The 20,074-nt window shown below is 52.6% G+C and overlaps 11 protein-coding genes across 11 annotated transcripts; 7 read left to right on the top strand and 4 right to left on the bottom strand.

The window, feature by feature from the left end:
• Positions 1-894: 894 nt before the first annotated feature.
• CLAFUR5_05998 (uncharacterized protein) lies at positions 895-1,556 on the top strand (the record flags this gene model as incomplete). Its single annotated transcript, XM_047905146.1, has 3 exons — positions 895-918; positions 972-1,221; positions 1,309-1,556. The coding sequence occupies 3 exons, from the start codon at positions 895-897 to the stop codon at positions 1,554-1,556; spliced, it is 522 nt and encodes a 173-aa protein (XP_047761822.1).
• Positions 1,557-1,886: 330 nt separating this feature from the next.
• CLAFUR5_05997 (uncharacterized protein) lies at positions 1,887-2,384 on the bottom strand (the record flags this gene model as incomplete). Its single annotated transcript, XM_047905145.1, has 1 exon — positions 1,887-2,384. One exon carries the CDS (start codon positions 2,382-2,384, stop codon positions 1,887-1,889), a length of 498 nt encoding a protein of 165 aa, XP_047761824.1.
• A 213-nt stretch (positions 2,385-2,597) lies between these two features.
• CLAFUR5_05996 (uncharacterized protein) lies at positions 2,598-2,969 on the bottom strand (the record flags this gene model as incomplete). Its single annotated transcript, XM_047905144.1, has 1 exon — positions 2,598-2,969. One exon carries the CDS (start codon positions 2,967-2,969, stop codon positions 2,598-2,600), a length of 372 nt encoding a protein of 123 aa, XP_047761825.1.
• Positions 2,970-3,544: 575 nt separating this feature from the next.
• Positions 3,545-4,184, top strand: CLAFUR5_05995 (uncharacterized protein; the record flags this gene model as incomplete). The annotated part of the gene is made up of 3 exons (XM_047905143.1): positions 3,545-3,693; positions 3,768-3,890; positions 3,950-4,184. The coding sequence occupies 3 exons, from the start codon at positions 3,545-3,547 to the stop codon at positions 4,182-4,184; spliced, it is 507 nt and encodes a 168-aa protein (XP_047762604.1).
• Positions 4,185-4,714: 530 nt separating this feature from the next.
• CLAFUR5_05994 (54S ribosomal protein L17, mitochondrial) lies at positions 4,715-5,959 on the top strand (the record flags this gene model as incomplete). Its single annotated transcript, XM_047905142.1, has 3 exons — positions 4,715-4,760; positions 4,812-5,566; positions 5,618-5,959. 3 exons carry the CDS (start codon positions 4,715-4,717, stop codon positions 5,957-5,959), a joined length of 1,143 nt encoding a protein of 380 aa, XP_047762605.1.
• Positions 5,960-6,365: 406 nt separating this feature from the next.
• Positions 6,366-8,307, bottom strand: CLAFUR5_05993 (uncharacterized protein; the record flags this gene model as incomplete). The annotated part of the gene is made up of 5 exons (XM_047905141.1): positions 6,366-6,806; positions 6,862-7,253; positions 7,306-7,512; positions 7,540-8,075; positions 8,132-8,307. The coding sequence occupies 5 exons, from the start codon at positions 8,305-8,307 to the stop codon at positions 6,366-6,368; spliced, it is 1,752 nt and encodes a 583-aa protein (XP_047762598.1).
• Positions 8,308-8,690: 383 nt separating this feature from the next.
• On the bottom strand, positions 8,691-10,535 carry CLAFUR5_05992 (uncharacterized protein; the record flags this gene model as incomplete). Its single annotated transcript, XM_047905140.1, has 1 exon — positions 8,691-10,535. One exon carries the CDS (start codon positions 10,533-10,535, stop codon positions 8,691-8,693), a length of 1,845 nt encoding a protein of 614 aa, XP_047762599.1.
• Positions 10,536-10,802: 267 nt separating this feature from the next.
• On the top strand, positions 10,803-11,300 carry CLAFUR5_05991 (Ribosomal protein S16, mitochondrial; the record flags this gene model as incomplete). The annotated part of the gene is made up of 2 exons (XM_047905139.1): positions 10,803-11,078; positions 11,142-11,300. 2 exons carry the CDS (start codon positions 10,803-10,805, stop codon positions 11,298-11,300), a joined length of 435 nt encoding a protein of 144 aa, XP_047762600.1.
• A 303-nt stretch (positions 11,301-11,603) lies between these two features.
• On the top strand, positions 11,604-13,272 carry CLAFUR5_05990 (uncharacterized protein; the record flags this gene model as incomplete). The annotated part of the gene is made up of 4 exons (XM_047905138.1): positions 11,604-12,007; positions 12,135-12,289; positions 12,341-12,378; positions 12,796-13,272. 4 exons carry the CDS (start codon positions 11,604-11,606, stop codon positions 13,270-13,272), a joined length of 1,074 nt encoding a protein of 357 aa, XP_047762601.1.
• A 797-nt stretch (positions 13,273-14,069) lies between these two features.
• CLAFUR5_05989 (uncharacterized protein) lies at positions 14,070-15,035 on the top strand (the record flags this gene model as incomplete). Its single annotated transcript, XM_047905137.1, has 1 exon — positions 14,070-15,035. The coding sequence occupies one exon, from the start codon at positions 14,070-14,072 to the stop codon at positions 15,033-15,035; it is 966 nt and encodes a 321-aa protein (XP_047761761.1).
• A 648-nt stretch (positions 15,036-15,683) lies between these two features.
• On the top strand, positions 15,684-16,192 carry CLAFUR5_05988 (uncharacterized protein; the record flags this gene model as incomplete). Its single annotated transcript, XM_047905136.1, has 2 exons — positions 15,684-16,071; positions 16,119-16,192. The coding sequence occupies 2 exons, from the start codon at positions 15,684-15,686 to the stop codon at positions 16,190-16,192; spliced, it is 462 nt and encodes a 153-aa protein (XP_047762013.1).
• Between the last annotated feature and the right edge of the window lie 3,882 nt (positions 16,193-20,074).

Raw genomic sequence — 20,074 nt, 5'->3', positions numbered from 1 at the left:
GCATGATGCTTTGTGTCATCGCCATCATGCTTGATGTATAAGACCGTGGATGGTGGACTGGGGTGAATGATCATGTCGATCGTCGCCACGATACTCGACTGATCGCAGTGCCTGCGGCCGCCTCAGCTCGAAGAATGTGTTACCACCGAAGACCACACGCTCTCATCACTATTTGGTATCTTTTTGTTCACCTTTGCGACCGGTTAACCCAGGAAAGACTGTACATATGTACAGCGACTGCAGTAAGCGTGCAAAAAAAGCAGTTCTACAAGAGGCACAAACAGAAAGATCCAGTTTCCACCCATTGATGCTCTCGGCGCCACGACCAACGGACGAGAACATATAACTTTTCTACGAAGCTCGAACACCCGACCTTACCATGCTTGGGTGCAGCAAAAGTGAGCCCCCGATCCTGGGGGTCACTTTAAGGACAACAACCCTTAGAAAGGGAAGACCTATTCGATCAAACACCCAAGCAAGTCAATTGCAGTCAATCCCAATCATGTGTTCTCATGGAGGCTTCATCAAATCGGTCAAGATTCTTAGGCACAGCGCATTAACATTTGAAGGGAAGCTACTTGCATCTGACTTTGCTATTGAGGCTGTCTAGATGCTTTCGCCCCAATGGTTGTGATTGGCTTGCTTGAGTGTTGATGGCAGCTAGAGAGTGTTGACTGTACTTGTAGGTTAGCATTGAGAAGGACGTCATCAATGGCAACAACGCCGGGAGACAGCTTCATTCACTGCATCTGAGACGACTGTTGCCTAGACGCACGATCCACCGCACCGATTGATACCTTAGACAGCACCTACTGTCCGTTCTCCTAACATGCTCCCATCAACTACCAAACACCTCGACCGCCAATCACCACCACCACCGTCACCACCACCACAATGAAGCAAATCGGTGAAGCAACTGTATGGTTGTTCGTTCGAATCATTGACTGTACAGGCCATTAACCGTGCCACAGCCAGCATACGTCGCCTACCGCAAGCTCAAGACTATCCCCAAGAACGCTCCGCTCTTCGACCGCACCATCAATGGCGGTGCTGTCGTCCACGAAGGCGAGATCTTCTGCCGACTCCCAGGCCTAGGCAGCCGCATCTGCGGTGCCAAGTGCGGCAAGGACCAGGACCACCTACCATACCACATGGAGCAAATGACGGAGCCAATGATAAAGGCGCCATCCGAGGACAAGGTCCACGCAGGAAGAAAGGAAGGCTCAACTCTGATGAATTCCAGGGACTGAAAGGTACGACTCACCACAACAGTACTTGAGATGGGAGACATCCGCTGACAACAGGTAGCATTCTACGACAACGTCCTGATGAAGGATGGAGACTATCCCGGCAAGCCGAAGGAGCGCAAGCGGGAGGCGGAGGATGACGACGAAAGCGACTCAAGTGGCGATTCTGGGCGACGCGAACTGAAGAAGTACAAGGTCTCCGACATCCCTGAGTTGGAGGACAAGGAAGTGAGGGCGAAGACAGAACTTGCCAGAATCCAGCACCGCTTGGCTGTTCTCAAGCGTCACCAGGCTGCCAAAGGAACTTAAACATCGGATTACGCAGCGGTGCTTTTGATGTGCATCTACCGGACAACCACTCGCGACTCCATGGGAAGTCTCTTGACTTGAGTAAGAAGCAGGGCATGCAGAAACAGTGGCGCTTCGAGTGCCATCTTGGAGTACGCTTCATGAATAGACATTATGAAGCTCAGAATGTCCCCTCCAAATACCGCTCCTCCCCCTGTCCCTCCCACATATCCTCAAACTCATCCTTAACCTTCACCTTCTTGCCCATCTTGCGAAGCCTCCTGTCTCTCGCATCTTCAACGGCCTTCTGGTGTTCCGCATACGCAAAAGCCCTCGCAGCAGCGTCATCTCCTAGTGGTCCAGCCTCCAAAATTTCGTCTTCTTCCTCTGGTGGCGTCGGTAGACGCCAGGGTTCTTGATGTTGTTCAGAATGTTCTGCAGGTCGAGTTGTTCCTTCGAGTTCAATCTTGGTTTCTGTGCTTCTGGTGCGGCTTCCGGTTGCTTCTCTTCGAACATAGCATTCAATGATTTCAGCTCGCCTGCTGTTAGGAAGAGATCTGTGCTGATGACCCCAAGTCTGAGTTTCTCGTACTTCTCCTTCACTTTCTCGCTGATGTGGTGTGTCTTTCGCTTGGGATTCCGGACATATTTCGTCCTTCTGTTTTGCCAGTATGGGTCGTGTGCTTCAGGGTCGAGGTACCAGCCTACGATGTTGCCTTTGCTTGTGACTTTGGAGTAGTATCTGTTGAACCATAACATGTGCCGTCTGTCCTGCCTGAGAGTTGCATAGCTGTAGAATTCAACGTCGTTGCCGCGTGGCTTGGCGCGTCCCTTGATATTGCTGGACATGGTGTAGCTCTAATGGTCGAAGGGCTGTGCTGGTGGCGTGCGTTGTTCGGTGTGCTGGAGGGATGCGACGCGCTGCAGAGAGAGGAAAGGTCGAAATGCTGTTCTATCAAATGTCATGTAGAGGTGTCTTGTAGATAAAGCCATCTTTGTCTCGCGTGGTGGTGTTGGATGTCATCTCGCTTCGTGCAATCTCTGAGACAAAGGATCGTTGTCTCAAGCAGACTGCTGGCCAGACTCCAGAGCGCGACGGACCTTGACCTCATACGAAAGATTGAGGTCTCTGCTGACGAGAATGGTTGCATTGAAGAAGGCGCAATGCAATACACCCTTGAAACCATCGATCATGGCAATAACATCGTCAGGCGTGAGGACTTTCACGCGCTTGGTCTTTCCCATGCGTCCGTGCGTCAGCTTCTTGCGCTCGTTGTCGAAGGTCCTCATGATGGCGTAACTCCTGTTCGAATAGATGATGGTGTCGTCCTCTCGACGCGGCAATTTTGCATACCAATGCTCGTCTAGGAAAGTGAGGAACTCATCGGCTCTAGTGAGGAGCCGTGCGAGGGCAACCTTGCTGTCGGTGGTCATGGTGGTCTATTCGTATCTGTAGAGTCTGATGCGTCAGTCTTGGTATTTCGAATCGAAAGCAGAGGCAATGGCAATGGCTGTGGCTGTCTGTGCCAATGAACAGTGCAGAGCGAAGATATTTGTACTGCCATTACGCAAGTGAGGTGAGTCTCGAGAACATCACATCGTATTGTCGCATCCCACCTTCACCTAGGCATCAAGAGGTAGGTGAGGTGAGGTATGCTATCATCCCGAACAGGAAGAACGTGTCGTGCTACACAGTAATGGGGCTGGTGTCAATGGTCTGAGGCCACCTTCAGTGGCATGCTGTGCAGCAATTCGACGTATCGCTCGAAGCATGTCACGATGCGCGACGCGCCCTCTCCATGATTGTCAAAGCACCATGCAATGATTTGACCTTTCAGATACACTGAATTGACGCGATGGCACGGTAGTCAGGGCGCGATGATATTCTTCGGTTGTTGCCGAGCCCTACAAGTACATGTAGCCCTGTAAGTGTGATGATCCTGCAGGATTGATCGTGTGAGAGTTCGAAGCGTGGCCTAACCCTGGTTTCACCGAGTTTAGGACAGGTCATGATGGTCGTGGACGCTGCATTCTTATGGTCCTGGTACAGAAGGGCTTGTTCATGCAGTCCATGTTCCTGGCGCTCCTCGAAGTTCAGCGCCGGTAGGGCCAATGTCAAGCAAGTCGTCGGAAATGCAAGTGCTTATTACTATGGATGGTGAGTACTCATCAATCAACGTTTGCAGATATAGTGCCGTAGCCCTAGACGTGGACTTGTGACGGTACATGTAGGAGTCTAGATCCATCAAAAGTCCTGGCTCCCTTTCAACCTGCTGGACTGCTGCTGCTGCTCCTCTTCTGGACCTACACAGACAGGAACAGGATGTCGAGAGACATTATCGTGACCGAGAACAAGTACGTACTATCTGGCGCTTTGCGACCTGAGCTTCTACAGCATCTGACCAGCGGAACAGTTCACGGGGCGCAGGCATGGCAACACAGAATGGTGACATCGATACGGCCGCGAACCTGCAAATGCGCCTTGCCAGGCTTACTCTGGAGGCTCAACCTGTTCGGGCGGAGGAAGCATCAAGAACCGCCGAAAGATTGCTGTCAGGCCAGGAGTTTGCGAGTTATCGTCTGCTGTTGGGCGACTTTCAACGGCAGCATGAGTTGGAGGCAGCGGAGCGAAGTCAGAGGCGATCGTGATGGAAGGCACATCATTCAGGATGTTCAACAGGATGGCAGCCTTTGTGCATTTCCTAGCACGTTTTTGGAGTCATTCCATCGTTGGGGCGCACGGAGTCGAAACATGCCTTTCATAGCATAGCATTGCCACATCTGCGTCCACAGAGAGTGTTAGCTGCCAATGAACTGAGCCGCATTCACCTTCGTCGGCAGGCCTCGCTCTCAAGGTGCAGTCTGTCCTTGCCGTCGATCAGGATTGTCAGCAGTATCTATCTAATGGGACGCCTTGATGCTTTTGCGAAGGTACCACTAGCGAAAAAGACTGCGTTGATCGATCGAGGCACGTGTAAATGATCAGAAAGGCATTAGGAAGCGTAGCTGATGATAAGGAATTGTGCCTGGTGGAAGAAGAGGAAGAAGATGACGGCGGAGGGAAGATTTTGGTGTCGGAATTGGGCTGACTAAACCGCCGAAATGGCCGCAACTTCCCATGCCGAGCAGGAGATGGAGGAGCGTCCCAATGTCAGTGTGATATCGCTTTGGCCATTACAATGAGTGTCAGTCAGCAGGGAGCGAGGCGACTGGCGTCTAGCAATGGTAGAACACATCTGACCTGATGGCGATGGTGGCGATGCTGACCTCGAACAGTCCTCTCACGCGACACGGTATGCTCCTCATGTCGGCATCGGATATCGAACACGACATCGAGACGACACGCTTCGGCGGCAGTGGATACCGGAGGAGCCCGCACGGGACAGCCAGAACCAACAGAGCCTGCCACAGCGACAGGGCCCCAGAAAGCATTCAGGCTCGCCTGCAGTCCAGTACTATCACGGTCGCCTCTAATTACACGGGAACTCACATCATTCGAGAAAGCATTCTACCTATATCAAAAACGACTTAACGAGCGACTCGCATTACCCTTCACACGATACTTTTACTACAAGAAGGGCACGCCGGCAGATGTCGAATGGAAACGGAAAGCCAAGGCGCGGAAAGGTGTCGCAGCGAGAGACATTGGCCTGTACAATGCGTATACCGAAGAAAGCTGGAACGATGAAGTGCTTGTTGGAAGTCGATTGGGAGAGCCGGATGAGGTTGTGGAAAGACTGATCCGAGATGCTCAAGGCAAAGACATTGAGCAGGCACAGTTGCAAGGCGACGCAGAAGCCGGCAAGACGGAGATCAGCGGTGATGCGAAAGCTGGCGAGGGTGTGAGGAAGCCAGTGGGCGAAGTTGCTGTGGAACGACCTGCGCCGCGCACCACAGAAGCGGACCAGAAGAACGACCTGCGGAGTCTGAGCAGGAGGCTCGACCGAGCATTGTATTTGCTCGTAAAGCGGAAGGATGGTTCATGGCGCTTTCCTGAGGACAGAGTGTACGGGAGGGAGAATCTGCACCAGGTATGTGATTGAACATATGAGACTGCATGCACTCGCTCTAACACCACACAGGCAGCCGAACGCATCTTGGTACAAGCAGGCGGTATCAACATGAACACATGGGTCGTCAGCAACCATCCAGTCGGCCACTTCGCTCGTTGGTACTACGCATCGCCAATCTTGTCGAAGATCCCACCAAATCGTCTCGTCAGCACGTCCATGGAAGAGGTAGCGCAAGAAGAGCATGGAGAGAAGGTCTTCTTCATGAAGTCACGGATTTTGGCCGGCCAAGCAGACATCTCGAAGAATGAGCTAGGCGATCAGGAGTTCCAGTGGCTGACGAAAGAGGAGATTCAAACGATGGTGACTCCATCATACTGGTTTCACATCAGGAATATGCTCACCGAGCGGTGAGCTGTGTATAATGGAAGCACTGATACCACGACACGAGTGAATACTGTACAGCAACTGCATCTTTTGCGCCTGGGTCGCTGTTTCGACATTCGAGGCAGTGACCATGCCAATTCCGCTGCAAGACTGCTTTTTCCGAGGCACGACTGCTTGACAAACGTTCGAGCGTCAGCTTCAAGCTCGGATCATAGTTACACTTCCTCTTTCACCTCATTCAATGGGCTCTGCATGTACACTTCCAGCGCATCGGGGTGGACTTTCGACCGGTATGTCACGCCGACAAACAGCATGAGTCATTAAAGGGGCAGGTGCGCAGTGCATAACAAGTATTGAAGCAACATGCTGCTGTCGCCACATGTATAATGTATCGTTACTCAGCAACAGCCTTTTACACATCGCAAGGATATGCTCAATGCCCCATACCTGCTCCATACATCTCCGCCCCATCCCACTGAAAAGCCATCGCCTGCGCTCCCAGCACACCCCAAAATTCCTCCTCATTCGTCCAAAAGTCCAAGGGTGGCTGCTCGTCTAAGAATGGGAGATCGCTCAACAGGTCAATCCCGGCTCCACTGACGTCTTGATAGGCTGAATGTCCAGGAGGTCGTACAGTTTCTGTGTGATTGACCGGCGGCGGCGCTAGGACTTGGGTCAACAAGCTCTGAAGTGAAGTCGTCGCTCTAGAGAGCAGAGCATAGTTCGGTTCCGTCACCGTTATAACGCCTCCAGCCTGAACCTCTGAGACGAAGACACAGAGGTCTTGGATAAATTTCGCGCCAAGATGGTCATGATTGTTGCGGATGAGGGGAAGAGCGACGAAGCCGGCGGCTGGAAGGCCGTATTGGACAATCTGGAACACAAATCAGTGGGTTATATAGAGCACTTTCGCCGGTGTGGAAACACACCGTCCAGTTGAGACTGCAGCCAGAATCGACCAAGCCTTTCCGAAATGAGATACACTCAACCACAAGTGACAGCATCTCTTTCGCGACGATCAAAGCCTTGGAATGGTGTATGGAAGCAGCGGGCTCGGGTTGCTGCAAGTTGCCTTTATGGAGCAGGAACAGGACTTGTAGAATTCTGGGCACCTGAAAGCAGCAGAAGACACGACTGAGTCGAGGCGGCCGACCCAGGAATAGCAACAGCTCTTTATCGGCCAGATAGATCTGGGCAAAGCAATTCCGTCTCACTTCGGCCAGGAATAGAGGGCATGCAGGTCCACGTTTGTTATCCTCATTGTGGCCGAGGAAGAGGAGAGAGCTGATCACATCGCCCAGACGTCGCCATGCATCGAAACCTGTGGTGCTATCAGCAGCGATTATACATTGGGTATATTCGATGAAGCGTACTTTGATCGCCAAAGAGCACAGTATACAGAATGAAGTTCTCATATTGACTGATCAGCAGGAAATTGTTCACGCGACCGAGAGACACAGCTGATTCCAGACAGCGCTCTGCCAATCGGCTGAGCAGTTTCTGCAACTCATCGCGCTCAGTGTCATCTTTGTACAATGGAGGAAAGAACCTGATGTCAGCAGCTGCACGACCTCCGGCCACTAAAGTGATGATCAGAGTCTCTCAACGAATGTGCTCGCCACAATGCTCGCTCTTCATCAGCTGAAAAGTTGAAGTCCCGTCGAACGTCAGTGGCCGCTTGGAGTTGGCGGTCGTTTTAGAAGCGAGCGCAGACGCGAACGCAACGACGTCTTGATGTGGTACCAATAGGTTGTCTTCGACTGTCTTCACACAGCCAGGTACGAAATGGCCACTCAATGCACCTAAATTGGTGTCTGTAGCAAGCCAGAAGCTGATCGGCGCAGAGACTCTATACAGGTCTAGCTTGACGAGGCAGTCTTCCATGATTTGCTCTCCCTGGTTCCTGTTACAGTAGCAGTGCGCCAGCGATCTCGCGGCACCGCCAGTGCTGGTTGTGACTGTGGGGATGGGAGTTTGCTCTTGGTCAACATGGCATGGGAGCTGTTGAAAGATGGCCACATGGTTCGAAGTGCCTTGGAATCCTGGGTTAGGGTATCGTGGAGTGTCGGATACTAGAATGCCATTGGCCTCATCTCTCGGCACGGCCGATGCTGAGCCTGTGGAGCCAGCAGGGGCAGGAGTCCTGGCCAAGTCAGTGCAGGCCAGAATTGGTGTATCACTAATTGGCTTTGCACGCACTGTGTTTGCACTAGCTTGCGTTTCTTGAAAGGCCGCTCTCGGTATACGCATTCATTTTGAAGGCCGCGTCGTATGCATCGCGAGCAGACTGGCCTCTCGTGGTCGCACGACTGCTTGTTGTACCTGCAGGGCTCAAATTCTGCGCTCCGAGTCGGCTTCGGAGCGTTCAGTGCCATGCCGTTGAGTGTATACTATGTCGGAGAGAAGTCAATGATGTTCGAGCAAAAGAATCAAGGGGGAGAAGAGGCCCATCGGAGTAATCGACGTGGTCGGCGTGATCCGACTACGCCGATGCTGACCCTGCTGAGTGATCTGAATGCGAGTAAACGAGGGTTAGGGTCTCTTCAAGTTTAGGCTCGCACAGCTCGCAGCGCACTGATTTCAATGTCCACTGTACGCACAGCCTTGACCTTGTCTTGATGTTTGAGTCAGTACCGAGGGCGTATTGTACTCGAACGCCATGACTTGAATCATGTTCGGCCGTACAAGAGTTTGTGTCATCGTGGAGATGGGCATTGTTCATTTCATCCAGCATACTTGAGTCGAGTTCTTCTACCTTTCATCCTGTCTTGCTTGGAGTGTTGTCCCTGGTGCCTGCGCCTCCTCCAGCCTTCTTCGCCAGACTATTGAAGAAGTCATTAAGCTTATTCGGATCGAAGTCAGGCGACTTGGCGCTAGATGTGTCTCGTGCACGGCCGACAGGCGTGAACGTCTCCGAGCCTCGCACATCGTCGCTTGTCTCTCTGTTGGTTCGAGGCGGCTTGGGGGTACCGGTCCTCGGTATAGTTGAAATTGGACTACCCAATGTCTGAGCGGGCCGCTTCAGTCGCTCAATGGCTGCCTCAGCGCTGATGGTATCGTAGCTCACACCTCCCACGTTGAAGGAAACGTCACCGAGCTCGTTCAAGGCGCCAGTCTGCTCACCAGAAGGCATGCCAATGTTACGACCGGTCGAATGGCCAGTGTTCGAAACGCCGGCTGAGCGGCCATTGTTATCACGTTCTTGATCCTTTAGTTCCAGCTGTTGTAGATGTTGACGCATCTCAGCCAGGAACTCTTGGTCTGGCTTCGTGGTAACTTCGATACGTGGCGGTGGCTGCTGCTTGTGCGCCTGCGGATCGAGGATGCGACTCTCATATTTCTTGACAGCCGACTGCGGAGCCTTGGAGGGGGAGAGTGGTGTTTCTGCGAGCTCATCGTCGTCGCCGTCAACAGGCGAAGACTCGTAGACTTCTGCCCCGCCATTCGACTGAGCAGAGTCTTGACCTTCCGCTTTAGCATCGTCCGAATGCTTTCGGCTGGGCTGTGGTGTCGGGTCCGGACTGGGCTGCAGATCTGTGTACCAGCCATGAAGCACGTCTTCCGGGGAGAAGGTCTCGCTCAATGTTCTGATAAAAGCTATGCTGTCCCAGCCTGCAGGGATAACGATGGCCATGCGGTCCATGAAATCATGCCTGGGTCCCAGCTCTTGCTTCTGCGGAGTGTCTCCCGACCGTTGCTGTTTTGGACTCAGAGCAACCAAGTCCAGATTGAGTGAAGTACACAGCACTTTCTGAGGCTCGCTCAGGGCACTTCCAGGCTGCTGCGGAGGCGTGTTGGTGTTGGTGTACACCAAAGCGCTGAGTGGGTGAAGCGGCAGAATGGCACTGCGAAGGCACTGCGAGATGTAGTCGAAGTCGTCTTCCTTGTAGCCTTCCTTCAGCAGGTCTTCCTGGGCCTCTGTGTGCTGGACGACAACTGAGATGAAGATGTCGGCGTCTTTGACGACATCCATGGGATCCGTTGCCTTCTGTCCCTCAGGCAAAAGTGCCTTGGCCAGCACCTGGATCCACCGCCTCAGCTGCTCCAAGAACTTCCATGGCTCTCTCCAGCTCAGCAGCAGGCACACGCTGGGCTTCTGAGGTACATGCGACCCTGCTTCTTGGTCTTCTACATGATCATTTGGCGCCTCGCGCGGCTTCTGCAGCAGTCCTCGTAGTGTTGCGACATACTCGTCCTTGGCCTCTGGAATGGTGTGCAGCTCAATCCTAGCCACCTCCTCAGCATCCGAGCCCAGTGCAGCAATACCGCTCCCACTCTGCTGCGGTGGAGAGTACAGGGTGACATGTCCGTAGCCATATGCGTACTTGTTGCTCAAGCGCAAGTCACCCCTAGGTCTCTGCTGGCGTCGTTCGTTGCCTCGTGATGGCGGCTGTGGAGGTGGTGGACGTGTGATGGCCTGCAAGAGTTGACGCTGGTCATCCGGCGAGGCACCACATACGATGAGTTCTCGGTGCTGGACTGCCTGTGTCCGCGATCGTGCCTGGGCTTCGCGTGTCTGGCGGAGGAGGTTGGACCAGATGTCGCTGCGCTGGTCCTTCTTGCGGCGTGTCGTTGGCTGGCGGGTGGTAGTGACAGTTGCCATGGTGTGGCAACCGATGCTAGCAATTCCAATTCGAAGTGTCGCTGTTCTCGCTGTGTCGCATGCTCCAGCTCCTTGTCACGCGAAGTTGGGCGACGTGTGTCGGCGTTGACGATGGCGGCGGTGCTGACACACTCCGCGGGAGTGAAAGAGCGCCCTTGACTTGAAGATCAATCGACTTGCCTACATCTCCACCTACTTGACCAATTCCACTGCAGCATACTACAACGAATTCGCACAGCAATCCAAAGCTCACCCCAAATCTACACAATGGTCCTCCGACTACGACTGGCTCGCGTGTCCACGCCGGGCGGCGCAAAACGCCATCAGCCATTCTACAACATTGTTCTCGCCCAGGGACGATCAGCACGCGACTCGAAGCCCATGGAAGTCCTGGGCACATACGACCCCATCCCGAAACTGCCAGTCGGCGCAGAACCGTCGGACCGCAAGATCAAGGACATCAAAGTGGACGTGTCGAGGGCGAAATACTGGCTAGGAGTGGGAGCACAGCCAAGTGATACCGTCTGGAGGTTACTGTCGATGGTATGTGCAGCTTCAGAAGAGCGAGCCTGATTTACGCTCGCAGTACTGACTGATTCCTTGTAGATTGGTCTCCTCGAACCACGCTATCTACCATCAGGACCTCAGACGATCAAGCAGTCGCGATTCCCCACACATGTACCGAAGCCAGACAAGGCAAGGAAGGACACCAAAGCCGACGGAACCATGAGTCAGAGAGAATCGGAAATCGTGGCTCGCCGGTGAAGACGCGCCCGAACATGCCCAGCTCTAAGAAGAGCGTCGAAGTGGCGGATTTGGGTCGCTGCGGCCCTTCCTACCTAGCGCAAGCGACGTGTGTTACAGTAGCAGCGAGCCCTTGCCACGGACTTCAGCCCTTGGCCCATCGTACACAGTGTTACACAGCATCATCACCATCATCACCATCCGGCTAAAGATGTAGCTCGACACTGCCATGGGCCAGGGTCTTTCAGCTGTGTCTGCCATGACTTCAGCTTCGATGGAACAGGCGCCGACTGCAACAGCACATCCACATCCGGTCATTGCACAATGTCAACCACACGCCTGACGGCAGACGATTTCATACAAGACCAAGATCGACAGCAGTTCGAGCTGTTAGCGGCAAAGTGTGCTATTCCGTGGACTTCTTCCGTCTCCAAGTATAAAGCTGTCACCACCACCAGAGCAGTGCATACTGCCACACCACCGAATGCAGATGCCTTCACGGATGTGCAAGATCTGATCGGCTGGCACGCAGCGACAGAGCGGGCCTCGGATGAACACGTCTGTGTCATTGAGAACATGAGCCTGGAATGGATCTTAGCACTGGGGAAAGCGTGGGTTGTACACTTTGCTCACTTCATATATCACCTGCGCAACCATGGCAACTATCCAGCTTGGGCCAGTGCGCTCGAACGAGCAGAGGCAGCTGAGGACCAGACATTGCAGCCTCGGTACGAGATCGAGAAAATGAGATGCACATCAATGCGGGAGCGCGCGGATCATTCCACGTTAGCATAAGCTGTCGAGAGACCGTCGCATACCTCCTCTCGACTACAGCTAACGCACTGTGGTGTGTAGGTCTTGTACCATGCGTGGCCACTTTGTCTCCGAGAGAAAGCTAGAAAATACCAATCATGTTCATCGCTTTGGCACTCGCCATGCAGAAAGAGGTACCCCAGGAATGATGCCTAGAGTACGGTCCTGCATTACTTTACTTGCAATAGAGGGTTTTTGTGAGTCTCGTTGGACTTCTAAACCCGCAGCCGCTGACATAGATCTTCAAGTGCTCATACTCGTCGACGCTCCCCCTAACATCACAGAGGTTTGCGGAAGCTCTGCCATAGAGTTTGAAACACTGTCGACTGCACAACCACACGGTCATACTGCCTGGCGCTTTTTATGCGGACCTCCTTATCACGACATGTCTCTGCTACGAGCCATCTTCAACTATTGCGAAGACAAATGTCAGCGGGACCTATTGCAGCTCTAGCATCGGCACCGCGACGGACACCGAAAGGATCTTGTATTGATGGCGTTAGTGACCTCATGGCGACGTTGTTTAAGCGCTATCCCCCTACAGCTTTCCCCAGTCAGTTTCGGTCAGATCAGGACCATCAACAGCAACAATCTGAGCAGCTTCAATGACCGGCTTCATGCATTACGTGAGGACCTCTCGAGGCTGAAACGCGTCATTCCTATAGAGCAGAAGCTCTTCTGCACGGACGCTGGAGGCTCCTAGTGCGCAGATGTCAACCAACGCATTGCGGCTTCCGGATTCGAGCGCACTGCGTACTGGAACAATTGGGAAGCGTGGGCACCGCTCAAAGCAGAAATTCAACGCCAAGAAGACATTCTGGTGCAGACTTTCCAGATCTTGCACAGTACCGTCGCCATCAGCGAGAGCCAGGCTAGTGTCAAGCTTGCTGAGTATATGGCGGATGAGACACGACGGAGCGCGGAACAAGCTCGCCGTGGCCAGCTTCTCACATATTTGGCCTTCATCTATGCTCCGCTGTCCTTCGTGACCAGCATTTATGGCATGAATGTCAAGGAGATCAATGATTCGCCGCTTTCGGTCTGGGTGTGCTTCGTTGCTTTGGCAGCTGTGTTCGCTGTGACGCTGCTGATATGGTTGGTGTATAAGGTGTGGGGGAAGTGGCGGTCAAGTCCAAGAGCAGAGCGACATGGCGATGAAGATGTCGAGAAGATGGCGTGAAATGGTGCACTGGAGAAGCGACGCACCCGTCTGCCACACTCTACCCGCGTACGGCACTTTGCCAAGCACATGTTACAGCAACGTCTCGCCAGCCATACGTACTGAGAGCGCTTCGCGCACTCTATCCACCACAATCGTTACTTCGACCCGCGGCTCGCCTCAGCAACGCACAGCAACATCACAACGCGTGAGGCTTAAAGCGCATCGCTCCATCGACTGAGGGCAACTAGGCCAATCTCGAGTGTTCAGACGGCAGATGAGGCGCATGATGTGAAGAGGGCGATGTGTCGATGCTTGGCGACGAAACTGGTCAAAGCTTTCCACATGTCTGGTGCAGCCGTTGTGATCAACGGTTACGCCGCAGCCTCTCCAGCAACGAACCACACATACACTCGACTTAACAACGCACAAACATGCTCGCGCCACGTCTGCCACACTTTGATAGCACAACATGAGCTGGCTGTTCATTTCACCGCTGGGGAGGAGGAAGGAGTTCAGTGGCGTTCGTATGAATCAACCTCCTGTCCTGACATCCTCCAACGTCTTTTCATGGCCATTTTCTTCTGTACACTGCTCATAAGTTCAGAATAACCACTGCTTACCATGCACAGGCTGGGCAATTCATCTTACGAATGGCTGATGGCCAGCTTCTCGAAGCCCAGCATGCCACCACCTCGTATGGCCCAGCGATTCGATGGCTATAGTGGAAGAAAATGGCTCGAACATAGTTGATCATGCATATATGATCGTACATGTTACCATCGTAGAATAGCACAACAATTGCACATCACTCCATCATGGCTCGTCTCTTATCCTCCAGCCTGGTCGCAACACTCCTAGTCTCACAAGTTCTCAGCAACCCCATCATCCCCAAACGCCAGGAACCCTCATACAGCAAACCACTAGGTCACTCCATCGCCATAGCACAAGCATCTACCAGCAACGACAGCATCGTCCCCGAATCCCTGACCTGGTCCGAGGATGAACTCTCCCAATATCTCTCCTTCAACTCCTCATCTACCCTCGACCCGTCCAACAACTTCACCCGCAGCAGCCCCCAATACCGAGACCACCACTCCAAACGCTTCATAGACGGCGCCGACAACCGCTACGAATTCGACAGCAAGGACTACCCCTACCGCTCCATCGGCAAGCTCGCCTGGTCCAATGGTGTCTACTGCTCCGGCGCCCTCATCGGCCCTCGCCACGTGCTGACCGCAAAGCATTGCTACGTCGCCAACACCCCTGGTACTTTCTCCCCCGGCTTCGACAACGGCGAACCTTTCGGCCACGCGGACGTTACTGTCGCCATAATGTCTTCGTATGAATGGGGTACGCCTTGCGGCTGGAAGAATGACTGGATGGTTCTTGTATTGAACAAACGACTAGGCGACAAGCTGGGCTATTTCGGCGCCAAGTTGCCGGACAAGAGGTTAGAAGACAAACCGATTTTCGAGCATGTGGGCTATCCAGGCGACAAGGGTGGGAATGAGCCGTATCGAGTTGATGGAAACACGATTGAGAGTTCACGGCCTTGGGATTGTGATGCGACGGGGCCGTATTACACTGCTACGGACTGTGCGGGTGGACAGAGTGGTGGACCGCATTGGCAGCCGAAGGGTGTAGCCGGAGCGGATGGACATTATATTTGGGGGACTTTGTCAGTGACGATTGATTATGGGAATGGAGTGGCGGCGAGTGGGTGGGGGAGTGGAGATTTGATGTTGGGTGCAATTAGGCAGGCGAGGAGGAATTATCCTTAAGTCGTGGTCGAAGCGTTGGTGCGTTGTGCAGAGTAGTAATATCTTTCGAACTAGCATGATAATTCATTGTCACGGTTTCAGTAGCAGCACAGCTTACACCTTTTGATCGTGACGCACCATCCCGTGGGTCGAAGCCTTGTTGTAGCAACACTGCACTCTCACAAGCGCGGATGTCCTGGGTACTGAGTATGCATTGTTCGAGTATTGATCTATGCTACGAGGAGCTGTTGCGTAGTCATTGCTCTGCTCCACAGAAAAGCCGCCTGCCTCTGCAATAGCCCGACGATCTCAGGTCACCACAGCTCCATATCTCGAATTCAGAGCATTGGAATTTGAGTGAGGTAGGATGTGTACAACAACACCAGTCAACACTCGTTGGTTGACAGCTGTCAGATGCCCTTCAAAATGTCGTGCATCCAAGACTTGATAGATGTCTCTGCTGCTGTAACCTTTAGCCGACTTGTGTATGCAAACACAGATATTTGCAGTAGCATGTCAGCCGAAACATTCGAGTGTAGCACGAGGCTGTGGTAACAAACATTCTTCGCTCATCATAAGTTCGCTGAGCGTCGTCGAGATTCTAGTAGAGTCGTCAACGTGTCGCTCCATCACTCCAGACTCATCACTTAAGACTCATCACTCCAGACAATGCGACCCATTTACCTCCTCCCTCTCCTCCCACCCCTTCTCTCCGCCTCTCCCACTCCTGTAACCAAATGGTTCAACCCCCTTGAGGTAACCAACATCACCTGCAACGACCCCGCCGATTTCGAAGGCCACGCCGACATCTACGGGGACTTCCAATATAAAAATGCGCTCTATCTGTGTAATTACGAGTGGCATGGCCTCACCATGGATCCGTCGAGCAAACCTTTGTACCAGAGGGAGAGTCCGTATGGCGTGAGCTACGACTACTCCATCAGCTGGGTTGAAGGGTGCGAAACGACTGTGCCATCTCAAGACGTTCAGGTTCCGCTTAATGATCAGGCGCCGGGGTGGTCTTGTCATGCCATATTCTCGACGCTGTATAAAGGGTGTACGTGAGTGAGAATCAACTAATTCGGTCGGAGCTGATCCTTGCAGGTATCAATGGTGGCATAGGCGGCTATCTCATCGCTGGGTGCCTTCGGTATCAATTTGATGGCGGATTGGGGTAGACGGCACAACGATCAAGTCATGAACGTGTCTTGAACAAGCATGGCACTGCAGCTTTCACAACAACTTACAGTCATCGCTGCTTCTTGCATGTTCCAGCTTCAGGTTGCTCCTTCAGTGACCTCAGAAGGTCCTTGGGCATCGTGCTGTCCTCGCGCATGGTTGTTATCGCACACCTGGGCTAGGTGAAGACAGCTTTTATCAAGATCCTGGCAATGACATGCTTTACTTTTCGTTGAGGCGCACACATCGCTTGCAGAAACAGCCACATCACATGCGAACCTTGGGAGTGGCCGGAGAGCTATTTCAGTGGTAGTGGATCCATTGTCCGGACAAATGCACCGCGAGCCTCATTGAACGCGTTAAAGGATTCCGTGTGAGGATTAATGCCGTTAATCTTGTCCCGTTCACCATGAGTCGATCGATATTGGGCGAGCATGACCTTCCGTGATGTTGGTAAGAATGCACGCTCCACACTGACCAAACCGCCCAAAACAACTGGTGGGATTATGTTCATTTCTGAAGGTGTTGTTCTATCTCTCTATTCACATCCACACCACCCTGTTCTTCGTTCTGCTGCGTCTATAGTCACAATGTGTATCTACTGCGTTCTTCTGACCCCTGCTGAATATGATATTCTCCAATCTCTCGGGTGATATGGCTGTCTTGAGCCTGCAGTGTCCAGAGCATTGCGCACCTGATGCCTTGTGGGTGCGAAGAGCGGTTTGAAGGTCTTAACAAGGTCTCTTTGCGAGCACTTGATGCCCTTAAGTCTGCAGTAGTGATAGGCTCCTACTATCTGATTCTTTTGAGGTGTTGAAAGGTGTTTGGTCATCTTGCAGTAGCTTCTCCAATCCAAGAAACAGGTGAAAAGTTTGCGACGGTAGCATGCGACAACAACACCACATATAGCCAATCCAAGCACGACAATTTGTTCAGTGATGTATCCAGATACGTATATAAATTTGCTAAGGCCATTCTAACGATCTACAAAGCAGGTTACTGCCCCTAGAATTGAGGGAGTTCTACCTCATTCAATTTGGACAGCTTGAAGTTCTCTTCACCCTGTTTCTTCAGCTCCAAACGCCGCGGAGGTGCCAAGCTTCATTAGGCAACTCCTAGGCAATAGCAGCGCAGGCTACGGCACCACCGGCGCCTACGGCTCCATAGGCGAAGCTCCCCCAAGACAACTGGCAGCAACTTATAGAGGACGCAAAAAGCATAGGAACTAACGATCAGCTCCTATACCGGTCTCTATAGGTAATGATCACTTAGCTACGTACGGCGCTAGTACTATCGTATTACTAAGGGCAATAAGAAATAAGGACGACGTCTTAGGCGATTAATAAGGCCACCCGGAATTGACACCCCTATAGTGTCATGGTCTCCCCACAGAGTGTACAGAAGGTGGGGACAGAAGAGCCTCAGAGTGCTCAGAAGTCGTCAAGAAGTGACAGTCCAGCTTGGTGTGTGAGCGCCAAGAGTCACATGCCCCGCAACATTCACTACGGGACCCAGCCCTCCAAATTCACCCCTCTACCAAACCTTGACAGATTCACTTCGGCTCGTGACTGTGTGACTCACGGCACTCCCGCGAGCACCCGCGACTGCGCTAGACCCTAGAAGAAGCACGTGGAAGACTCGGAACGTAGGGCAGGTTAGAATAAGGTTTTGAGCAAAGCTGCTGAGCGCGGCTCCGCACGGGTTAGCCCTGTTGATGCGGGGACACGCACTCGCGAGGGTCGCGTATAAATATCTGGCCTTCCCCAGGCCTCTCTTGCTTTCTTCGTCTTTTGTTTTGTATAGCAATTATACTATACCCTTTTATATCTACACTTCGCACCTACATTCTCGCTTTCACCCTTGCATCTCACAGGCCAGGCTCTCGCCCTAACATCACAAAAGACCAACAAACCGTCAACCACTCGAGTCATCCTCATAGGTGACCACGCTACCGATAGAGGTGTTAACCTCGACAACTAAGACACTCTATTCCACTTTAGTAAGTGGACTGACATCCCCTTCTCGAACGCCGCTACCTTCGGTGCCTGGGCAAACGCCAACCCCGACACCGCCTACGCTCTTATCAACCGCACCGTCTCCTCTTTCCGCGAGACCGCCTAGTAGGTCGAGTAAGCAAATAACTAAGTAATATACCTTCAAGGTATTATAAACACCTTCTAGAACCTCGCCCCGCACGCCGACGACAACCACCGCCAGCACTTCTCTAAGAAGGTCAACGACCTAGACGAGTTCGACAGCAACAAGAGCAAGTTTGAGGCATTTGAGACATAGCTTACTATTAAGCTATTAGCTAATGCCGACCACTTTCCGTAAGAGAAGGACAAAGTCACGTACGTCTTCTCCCTCCTTCGGGGAGACGCCGCGGCTTAGGTATAACACTACATCGACAACGCTACGTAGACTATCGGCTGCCCGGACGTCCTTACCTTAATGTAGGACCTCCGTGCTGCCTTTAGTGATCTAGACCGTAGAGCCACCGCCTAGAACGCTATCTATAACCTCCTCTAGAAGAACAAGAGCTTCGCCGAGTACCTCGCGGCCTTTAACCGCGACATCGGGTTCACCGGCTATAACGAAGAGACTAAGAAGAGCACTCTCCGCCGTAGTTTATTAGTAGAGCTTCTTCGAGCCCTCGAGGACAAGGACGTCGGTACTATAAGCTTCCGTGAGCTCGTCGAGACCTGCTAGCGCCTCGACTCTAACATAAAACACACCGCCTCTCTCCTCGCTTCCCGTTCTTAAGGTCGTTAGCCTCGTAGTCCCGGAAGCCACTTCGCTACTCTACTAGGCGCCGCCGCTCCTACGGCTCTCCCTCCCGTCTCTATAGGTGACGCTATAGATCTTAGCGCTAGTACCGCCGTCCCTCGAGTCCAGGGCCTCGTTAACGGTAAGCTTACTCCCGAAGAGAAGCTTCGCCGTCGCTAGGCCGGACTCTACACCTACTACGGCGGTCTAGGCTATATCGTAGCTAACTGTCCGTAGCTCGCTACCCGTAACGCCCGTAACCCGGTTCGCGGCGCTGTCGGCGCTATCGAGCCTACTCCTACTACTCCCGCTAAGCAGGAAAAAGCCTAGGTCTTCCTTATCGACGCGATGAAGACTAAGAACAACGTTTACCGAAAGTGAAGAGAGGAAAGAAGTTGAGGATCAATATAGTATAGCTAGACCTATACGACGAGACGGGCAAGGACCACGCTTATAAACCGTTCGTCACGAATATAAATATCGGCTTAAAGAAACTCTCTTCTTCTAATCTCACTCTTATAGACACTAGCGTACTAGGCGAGTCTTTTATAGACTATAAACTCGCGACCTCTCTCAACCTCGAACCCTAGGAACTAAAGTACCCTCGCACCCTTGAACTCTTTAACGGCACGGAGACTACCACTAGTAAGATTACTTATGTTATATATACGTTAATCACCCTCGGAGGCAAGCGTATGTCGATCACTAGCTTCCTTACGTCCCTACCGTATCAGAAGTTTATCCTCGGCCTCCCCTAGTTTAGACGACACCGACCTATTATCGACTAGACTTCCCTTACTATTAGCTTCCCTCTAGAAGTTCCTCCGGCACCTCCGCCTTCTCCGCCGCCTTAGCGCGGTCCTAAGTATACCAAGATCTTCTAGGTAAACGCCGCTACCTTCACTACTACTACTAAGTAGCCTAAAGCTCAAGTCTTCGCCGCCTCTCTCCGCGATATCGACATCGCCCTCGAGAAGCTCGATAAGAAGCGTATACCTACCGACCCTACTACGAAGGTCCCTCCTTAGGCATACCACATCCTCTACGTATTCGATACTAAAGCCGTAGACGAGCTGCCTCCTTATCGCCCTTACGACTATAAGATTGAGCTAGAA

Source organism: Fulvia fulva, chromosome 5 (assembly GCF_020509005.1).
Source record: "Fulvia fulva chromosome 5, complete sequence".
In the NCBI taxonomy this organism is placed as follows: Eukaryota; Fungi; Ascomycota; class Dothideomycetes; order Mycosphaerellales; family Mycosphaerellaceae; genus Fulvia; species Fulvia fulva.
Note: the sequence above shows the minus strand (reverse complement) of the source record. Positions and strands in the feature narration are given on the sequence as shown.